The 9,799-nt window shown below is 42.0% G+C and overlaps 1 protein-coding gene across 3 annotated transcripts in view; it reads left to right on the forward strand.

Annotated features, from left to right (window-relative positions):
* The window catches only part of TMEM62 (transmembrane protein 62), a 32,483-nt gene extending 23,398 nt beyond the window's left edge, over positions 1-9,085 (forward strand). Inside the window, exons 12-14 of one of the 3 annotated variants that reach the window (XM_036265299.1) lie at positions 2,160-2,264; positions 5,573-5,691; positions 8,205-9,075. In XM_036265299.1, the coding sequence (XP_036121192.1) occupies positions 2,160-2,264; positions 5,573-5,691; positions 8,205-8,531 (551 nt within the window). In that variant the 3' untranslated portion in view covers positions 8,532-9,075. Of the gene's footprint in view, positions 1-2,159; positions 2,265-5,572; positions 5,692-8,204 lie in introns of all 3 variants that reach the window. The other 2 variants (XM_036265307.1, XM_036265316.1) reach the window with 2 other exon arrangements.
* Positions 9,086-9,799: the final 714 nt, after the last annotated feature.

Here is a 9,799-nt window from a genome sequence, read left to right on the forward strand (position 1 = left end):
TCTCAAGTTTGAATCCCATGGGGAACTTTAAGTCTCAGTGTCTACATAGCACCAATTACACCAGAATCTCTATAGGGATAGGACCTAAGCAGCAGTAGTTTTTTGTTGTTGTTGTTGTTAATCCTCACCTGATTTTCCATTGATTTTTAGAGAGTAGAAGGGGGGGGGAAAGAGGGAAAAAGAGAAACATCAGTGTGAGAGACACATGGATTGGTTGCCTCCCCGATGCACCCAGACCAGGGCCGGGAATCAAACCTGCAACCCAGGTATGTGCCTTTGACTGGGAATTGAACCTGTGACCCTTCCGTGCGCCTGCTGATGTTCTAATCACTGACCCACACTGCTGAGAGCAGCATCGGTAGTTTTTAAGGCTCCCCAGATGGTTCCAATGTGCAGTTAAGTCTGAGAAGCATGGCTCTGTCTAAAGCAGTATTTCTCAGTCAGGCTACTTAGAAACACCTGGGTTGCTGCCTAAGCTCCCCCTCTCCCCAGGCCAATTAAATCAGAATCTTTGGAGGGTGAGACCTGGGCATGTGTATTCTCTAAAAGTTCTCTCAGATCATTCTAGTGTGCAGCCAAAGGAGAGAATCATTGCTTAAAGTTTAAAGCCCAGCGGCCTCTAAGGTTAAAGGATTATTTATTTATAATAAATAATTATTATAGGTAGATATGTAGATTAATACTTTGAGAAGTTGCAGACTAGAACAAGAAGGAAGTTGAGATAGGAATAAGTAGCAATTATGTGATACACAAAGTGAGAAAAGTCATGCATTCTTAGGCTTTGCATGAAATTAACTCTCAGCAGGCTGAACAATGTTATATACTGACCTGTGAAGAAAGATTTACTAATTAACTTACATCAGGCTGTCTTATCATTGGGACCAGTTCTTTAGTTTTCACCTCTAGTATTGCTCAGTGTGCACTGAGCTTCCTATCACAGTCTTCTGCTGCCTGGTTTATGATCAGCCTTATACATGAGTGAAATGGCTGGCTGGGGTTGAGGACCTGTGGCCACAGAATGGAGCTTCTCTGTGTGAAACCCTTATACTTGGGCCTTTTGGCACTCTATTTTAAGAAATGCTCATTTAGAGAACTTTATGGTTCCCTTTCAATTGAAGTAAAAAGATAGCTATGAGTTAAAAGTTGTATTACATATGGGAAAGGACTGTTTGAACAGATACTCATACATAAGATTAGACTAGAGAAATTTTTATTTCTTTTTCTTTTAATCCTTATCTGAGGATATTTTTTCCATTGGTTTTTTTTAGAGGGAGTGGAAGGAAGGGAGGGGGAGAGAGAGAAACATTGATGTGAGAGAGACACATCCATTGGTTGCCTCCCACATGTACCTGGACCAGGGTCAGGGATCAAACCTGCAACCCAGGTACGTGCCCTTGACCAGGAACTGAAAGGAACTCATGACCCTTTGGTCCGCAGGCTGATGCTCTAATCACTGAGCCACACTGGCCAGGGCTGATATTCCTTTGATATATTTTGATATACCTTTAGGAAGCTTGTACATTTGGACACTGAATCCCCTAGGAAACAAAGACTTGATCATCCTTTAAATACAGCATTGTATTTTTTTTGTCCTCACCTGAGACATTTTTCCTTTTTTTTTTTTTGTTCAGATAGAGTGGGAGGGAGAGAGAGAGAGAAACATCGATGTGAAAGCGACACATCGTGTGGTTGCCACCCGCACGACCCATCCAAGGTCGGGGACAAACCGCAACCGAGGTATGTGCCCTTAGTGGGAACCGAACCCGGGTCTCTCTGGACAGCAGGCTGATGCTCTAACCGCTGAGCCAAACCGGCCAGGGCTACAGCATTGTATTTTAATCATACATGAAGATAAAATAGTATAGACTTCTAGCAGGTATTTCTCTAGTGTTTTTCAGTCATTTAAAAAAGTATATGTGTGTGTGAGAGAGAGTGTGTGTGTGCATGTGTTCCTCACGACTACACCATTGCATTGCATTTCCTACCCTCTGCAATTCTAAGTGAATTGGCTTGTCAGGATTCCTCCCAACTTATGAAATTACCATATAACAACAGATGTGCTGAACATAGAGATAGCCCATCGAAGTCTTCTAGAAAATGTTATAAAGAAATTAAACTTTGCATGTATTTATTGGATTTTTCAAATTTATTCTTTTTAGGACCTCCAGGATTTATAAATTTGACCGCATTTTCCCTTCATGTCTTGAGCAAAATAAATACCGTCTACTATTCTTTGTTGTTGCTGACTCTATATACAGTGCTAGGTAAGTCAATTAGGAAACCTGAGACTGTGGAGCAATCTGCCAAGGAATATACTGAGAATTTTGACAGTAGAGTTTTTAGGCTCTTGAGAACATAACGATGGTTATGGTTCCTTCATAAGTCATTTCCTGGGACATGGTCTTGGGAAATAAAATTGTTTCTTAACATGTTTAAAGGAAATTTAATCTACTTACTAGTGCTGAGAGCATTGCAGAATTTGTATAGAAACCTAACAGAAGATAGTTCAGCTTAATTGCCATCTACTCAGAGCAGACTTCTTTGATTTACCTTAAAGTTTTATCCTCTGTTTCATCATGCTTATTATTTTCTTCATTACTTTATCAAAATTTGTGATTATCTTCTGTGTTCATCAACTCTTCCCTCAGAATATTCATTGATGTCTTGTATGTCTTGTTCACCTCTATGCCCACCACTAAGCACAACACCTAGTATGTAGTTCAATGAATAATTTATTAATGTGGGGCCCCTAAAAACAGCTCAAAAAAAGAGAGAGAGAGAAACTGAGATGAGCAGTGAGTTCAGGAATATCTGGACTCTTCTGTCACATTAATTATTATATCCAGTACTTACAAAGTCACCTAACAGATGCAGAAAGCATTGTGGGTCTCTCTCTTTAAAAAAAAAAAAAAAAATTTCCTGTATTGATTCTAGAGAGAGAGGAAGGGAGAGGGAGAGAGAGAAACATCGATGAGAGAGAACATCAATTGGTCGCCTCCTACATGGCCCCCACTGGGGATCAGGCCCACAACCTGGGCATGTGTCCTGACTGGGAATCAAACTGGCAACCTCTTGGTGCATGGGTTGATGCTCAACCACTGATGTACCTTAGTGACTAAAAGTCAATTAGGCTATTTGTTGCTTAGTCTTTGATTTATACTTTTATTCCACATTTGGACTTTTCTTTGCTCACTACTTACACCCACCAGGGAACACGAAGTAGTAAAATAAAAAATATGACACTTTACGATATTATATAGCAAGCTATGTCAGATTCGCACTTGGAAGTCAGTTTTCTAGTCAGCAAATACGTTGAAGCTGTTTTGGACATATATCTTACACTAGAAGGCAAAGCAAGTGATTTGGTTCCTGGCTGTAAAAGAAAACATTAAGATGGCAGAAGTTGCTTCATTTTTAAAAGTTGAAACTTCAAGAGAAAACACTTTTTTAGACTAATATGTATCTAATGGCGTTTATATAACATATGAGAAAATTACCTATGACTTTTTTTTTAATCCTCACCAGAGGACATTTTTTGCATTTATCTTCAGATAGAGTGGGAGGGAGAGGGTGGGGAAGAGAGGGAGAAACGTCGATGTGAGAGAGACACATCGACTAGTTGCCACCCCACACAATCCCAACCAGGGCCAGGGACAAACTGCAACCAAGGTACATGCCCTAAGCGGAAACCGAACCTGGAACTCTCTGGTCCGTGGGGCAATGCTCTAACCGCTGAGCTACGGGCCAGGGCTGACTTATTATTTTTATTTAAAAAATTTTTTTTTATCCTCACCCGAGGACATTTTTGCATTTATCTTCAGATAGAGCTGGAGCAGAGAGAGAGAAAAACATCGATGTGAGAGAGACACATCCACTGGTTGCTACCCCATGACCCCAGCCGGGACCCAGTACAAACTGCAACCGAGGTACACATGCCCTTAGAGGGAACCCAACCCAGGACTCTCTGGTCTGCAGGCCGGCACTCTAACCACTGAGCATACTGACCAGAACTTACCTATGACTTTTTAAAGCTGAAGTCTATTCTTACCAGCAAATGATGGTATTTGCATTTTGAGAAAGGAAGTCTGAGTGTCCCTTAATCACTTGACAATATAGTGGTTCTAGGCACCTGCATACAGAGAATGGGCAGTAAAAAACAGAAGGGAGGAGAGAAAAGTCATTCTGGCATTATCCATGAAAATTAAAATAAAGAAGTAGAGATAAAACAAATAAAATAAAATAAAAAAAATAAGCCCTGGCCAGTTTGGCTCAGCAGTTAGAGTGTCGGCCTGCGGTCCGGAGAGACCCAGGTTCGGTTCCCGCTAAGGGCACGTACTTTGGTTGCAGTTTGTCCCCGGCCCTGGTTGGTCGTGCGGGTGGCAGCCACTCGATGTGTCCCTTCACATCGATGTTTCTCACTCTCTCTCCCTTCCTCTCTCTCCCTCCCACTCTATCTGTACAAAAAATGGAAAAATATCCTCGGGTGAGGATAAAATAAAATAAAATAAAATAAAATAAAATAAAAAAAAAAAAAAAAAAAGTAGCCTTGGCTCATATGATTGGTTGAGCATTGTCCCATGCACCAAGAGGTCACCCGTTCAATTCCTGGTGAGGGCACATGCCAGGTTGTGGGCTCGATCCTCAGTAGAGGGTGTGCAGGAGGCAGCCATTCAATGCTTATCTTTTTTTCTCTCTCTCTCTCCCTTCTCTCTCTAAAATCAATGAAAACTTATTTTTATTTTTTAATCCTCACCTGAGGATATTCTTCCATTTATCTTCAGATAGAGTGAGAAGGAGGGAGAGAGAGAAACATTGGCATGAGAGGCACATATTGACTGGTTGCCTCCTGCACGACCCTGACCAGGGCTGGGGACGAACCACAACCGAGGTACCTGCGAATCGAACCTGTGACTCATTGGTCTGCCAGCCAACGCTCTAACCGCTGAGCCAAACCGGCCAGGGCTGAAAACTTTTTTTTTTTAATCTAGAAGGAAAGGAAGGAAGGAAGAAGACATAAAGAAGCAAGTTAAACTCTTCACCCTTTGTATGTAGTTGATGTACAAAGTAATGACTATGGATCAGCAAGAAAAGTTAAAATACATTCATTAATATTAATGATAAAGAGAAGTGCATTTTAGAAAAATTAAAGTGGTTGAAGTTTTGTAACGGAGTAAATCTCAGTTATCTGGAAAATTAACTTCTGAGGAATACCTCTTTGCTTCATAAAGGAAATGTAAATATATGATATTGATGTTATTATTGCAACAGAATCTCCTAAGATTTGTGAATGTACTCCTGTATGTTTCTGGAATCTATAAGCTACATATCTATTCCAGGTATAGCATGTACTCAGATGATTTCATAATCCAGAGAAATATGGAGCAAAGAAGCAAATAGTTGGTTAGCTAGGAATTAGGTGTAACATAGAGATTAGCAAAGAAGAAAAGCTATGCTATAGCTATAGCACGACTAGTCTCTTATTTCCTTGTTATTCCTGTAAAGCATCTTGTGATGTATATAGTTAGAATTATAGTTATTTAATCTTCCCCTTTCCTCTCCACTGCCTCTTCAGGACCATGGTTTGTTGGTGAAATTACTGAAGGCAAAATGGGTTGCTGCTTTTCCTTTGGGATCTTTGTTGATGGGCATTTCCTACAAGGCAGTGTAACATTTATAGTTGGAATTCTCCAGGTAAGAAGTCAGAAATGCAAATTAAAAACATTTTGGCTTTGTTGGACTAATTGTGTAACACTTAAGAATTAAATCCAAATTGTGCAACACTTAAGAATTAAATCCAAAATCCCAAATTAGACACATTAGATATGTTTTCTAATTTACTGGCAGGTAGTCTTTAATATCTGGTGTCTTGTTTGCCTTTTTAGTACTTCCTCGGCTCTTTCTTCCATCATTCTCTTGTAAACATCTAAAATACACCTTTGGCAGGCAGAGTTTCTAAGATCTTGGTGGGAGAGGTTTTGTTTTTTATTGTTTGTTTCACTGTGCTTTTCATTGACTGGGTCCAGTCCAGTTTTCTTATATAAATGGAGATTATCTCTCAGGAGCACTCTTTTTTTTTTCCTTCTTTTTTTTTTTTAATTTATTTTTTTGTTACAGATGTTTCTCCTTTTTTACCCCATTGGCACCCCCCTCCCCACCCCCCCCCCTCCCCATCCCGCGCTTTGTTGTCCATGTCTATTGGTTACTTATACATGCATATAAGTTCTGTGGTTTATCTCTTCCCACCCCCCACCCCCTCTTCTGAGGGATGTCAGTCTGTGCCCTACTTCCATGTTTCTGGGTCTGCCGTATTTCAGGAGCACTCTTACACCAAATAAAACCTGAACCTTACCAAAGGGTGGGTGTATATTCATATCTGAATAAATAGTACACTAATAATGGATCTTAACTATCATGTAGCTCATAACTCCCAAATCTGTATCTCTGATCTACACCTTTTCTCTGCACTTCAAGTGTCTATATATCCAACTGCCATTTCCCATCTTCTCTTAGGTATCTAACAAGCATCTCAACTTGATAGTATACCTCTAATAGGACTTTTTAACAAATCCTCACCTGAGGACATTTTTCTATTTATCTTCACATAGAGTGGGAGGGAGGGAGAGAGAGAAACATCCATGTAAGAGGGATACATCGATTGGTTACCTCTCGCAGGACCCTGACCGGGGCGGGGGACAAACCGAAACCGGTACATGCCCTTGACCAGAATCAAAACCGCGACTCATTGGTCCATGGGCTGACACTCTAACTGCTGAGCCAAACTGGCCAGGGCTAATAGGACCTTTAATTTTTACCCCCAAACTTGTGCCTCTCTAGTTTTTTTCAATTTTAATAAATGGCTCCACAATTCACCCAGTTTCTTCCCCTTCCCTCATACTCTATCTAGTTCATAAGCAATTAATACCTTGTTTGCTCTACTTCCCATATATAGCTTGAATCCACCACTTCTTTTCATCTCATTACCACCACCCTAGTCTAAGTCAGAATTATTTCTTAGCTGGGCTACTGCAGGAACCCCCTAACTGGTCTTCCCTCTGCTGCTTTTACCTCCTAACTGTCAGTTTGTCACAGAGCATTCACTGTGGGTCTTTTAAAACCTTAACCCACTCACCTGGCCTGTGTGGCTCAGTGAACTCAGCACCATCCCATGGACTGAGAGGTCCCAGTTGGATTTCCAGTCAGGGCACATGCCTGGGGTGTGGGCTCAGTCCCCAGTAGGGGACGTCCAGGAGGCAGCCAATTGATGTTTCTCTCTCACATAGATTTTTCTATCTCTCTCTTCCCCTCTCTCTAAATAAATAAATAAATAAATAAATTTAAAAAACTTTAACCCACTCACTTTTCAACTTAAAATCCTTTCAGCAGAGTAGTGACATGATCTGGGTCCTGCTGACTGCCCTAATTTCCACCTGCTCATCATGTGCTAGGCCATTGACCTTAAATAAACTAAGACCTCAACCACCGCTGGGCTTTTCATTTGATATTTCTGCCTGGAATGCACTTCCTCCCATTACTGTCCCCCAGGCCTCAGAGAGCTCATCTGCCGGTTACCCTCTTATGGCCCAGTTATTTCCTTTATCAAATTTATCAAAATCTGTAATTCTTTTCTTTTTTTTTAAATTTTATTTCTCCCTGTTAAGAATGCAAGCTCTATGATGCATCTTTTCTTACTTATTCACCAGTGTGTCCCAAGCCTAGAGTATGGCACAGTGCCTGCCACATAATGGATGATGAATGAATGATACGGCAGCCAAACTTGGATTAGAATTTAAATCTTCTAATTTTTATTCCAATTATCATCATGCTACTTCAAATAAAAATACAGAAATAAGAAAAAAAATTTATACCCAGTCCCCCCCCCACCTCACTCAGCCAAAAAGCATGTGAGTGTGTATACTCATACATATTCAATTCATTTCCACCTTAAACATTATGAAGGACTTCAACATAAATGAAATGATACCAGTCTTTAAAATGAACAGAAGGATACAGGCCAAAATATAGAGCTAACTACAAGTCAACTGTTGTGTTATAAGCACGTGTGATTGAGGCATAAAGAATTAGAGAGTTAACCCCTTTGAGAGAAAGCAACATATTAGGAGCTACTTAATATATTAGTGAACTCTGACCCTGACCCCTCTGAGGGCTTTGCTAGTAAGCTAATGGTTCTGTTCTCCTTTTTCCAGCTGACATTTTTTAACATCCCCTTGATGGCTTACCTGTGTTGGAGCTTGCTGCAGCGGTGCTTTGGTCACAGCTTCAGGTCTCACCTCCGTCAAAGAAAATATTTGAAAATTATACCTGTTCACCTTCTTATGTTACTGCTATACATCTGGCAGATTTATTCCTGCTACTTTCTTCATATGACATATGGCACTCTAGCTTTTTTCTTCTCCCCTTTGCGGTTCTGGTTGACTCTGCTGACACCTGTTCTCATTTATTGTGTGTGGACGCTGAACTCCAAGGAACTTGGAACCTTTACAGTGCAGTTAAAAAGCCACTTGAACTCCTGAAGGCCATGTTTGACACCATCCACCTCTTTCGCCCAGGCCTCTGCCCCAGCAGCAGGTGGAAAGCCAATATTGTTGGGCAAGCTTCAGGGATCTGCTGTTCCTTGGCTGCCCAGGAATTGGGGTGATTGCCCACTACCGATTCTGTTGGGGAAAGGGCACATAATAAGAATAGAATCACAGTTGTTTAATGATTATTCACCTTACTAACTATAGATAAGAGGTTTCCTTGCAGACCCTGGGAAACTGGAGGAGGGGCTACAAGAAGAAAATAGGGCTGTGAAAAGATAAGATGCCTTAGAGCCTGGATGGGTCCATTACTCAGAAGAGAAATTCATTTTGAGAACAGACACACTTTGATTTGGTTGCTGTGCCCAGACCCTGACCCCACTTAGGAGTTTGCCACAGGAATGCTGACCATTCGGAGTTCCCAGGAATGGGCTAAGCTGTTTGTAACATCATAGATTAGCCACCTTGTTATTGGACTTTGAACTCCTGGGGGTCAGACTGCAGATCCTCCCCTCCCCTTTTCCCTTTTACACTCGAAGCTGGAAGCTGCAGGTAGCTTTCTGTATATAATCAGCCAGCTGGCAAGGGGAACCAGTGCAGAATTTCCAGGATGACCTGGCTGCTCCCCACAAACTGTCAGCATCATTGAAATAAATGCTCATATATGACTCAACCTTGTGTCTGCTTAATTTGGCTCAAGTAGTGACAGGCGTCCTTGGGCCCATTTAGTATCCAGTATCAATTCCTGCAGAATGGATTTGCAGAAAAGTCTAAACAATGCCATGATTCTTTCCTTCCCCAAGAAGGCAAAGGGTGGATTTACTTTTGTGAAGAGAAAGCCCTCTGTCTACTAGATCCATGGGACAGGGGCTGGGTGTGTATGGGCATATCCGAGACCCAGTGTGTTTTTAGGGCTACCTCATGTAAAGTACCTAGCACAGTGTCTGGAACTCAGCTGTCAGGGGTGCCACTTCAGCGTCTGAGAACCAGTGTGAACTTGGGGGCACCCTGACTATCCTTGTGCTATTAGCTTTCGGTCCCCCTTTCCCGTAGGGTTAGTCAGGGGTGTTTTCCACCAATCAAATGAATGAGGAATAAGAAAGAACTCAGACTGGGCCTCAGGACTGGGGGACCAGGGAAGGCGTGGCCGGGCTTCTGGGGACGGGGGAGGCTCGCCGGCCCGGAGGGGGCGTGGCCGGGGCGGGGTGGGGCGGGTTGTTGCCGGAAAGGAACCCGGTCTGTGACGCCCGGAAGTGGAGCGG

Source organism: Molossus molossus, unplaced genomic scaffold (assembly GCF_014108415.1).
Source record: "Molossus molossus isolate mMolMol1 unplaced genomic scaffold, mMolMol1.p scaffold_m16_p_1, whole genome shotgun sequence".
Classification (NCBI taxonomy): Eukaryota; Metazoa; Chordata; class Mammalia; order Chiroptera; family Molossidae; genus Molossus; species Molossus molossus.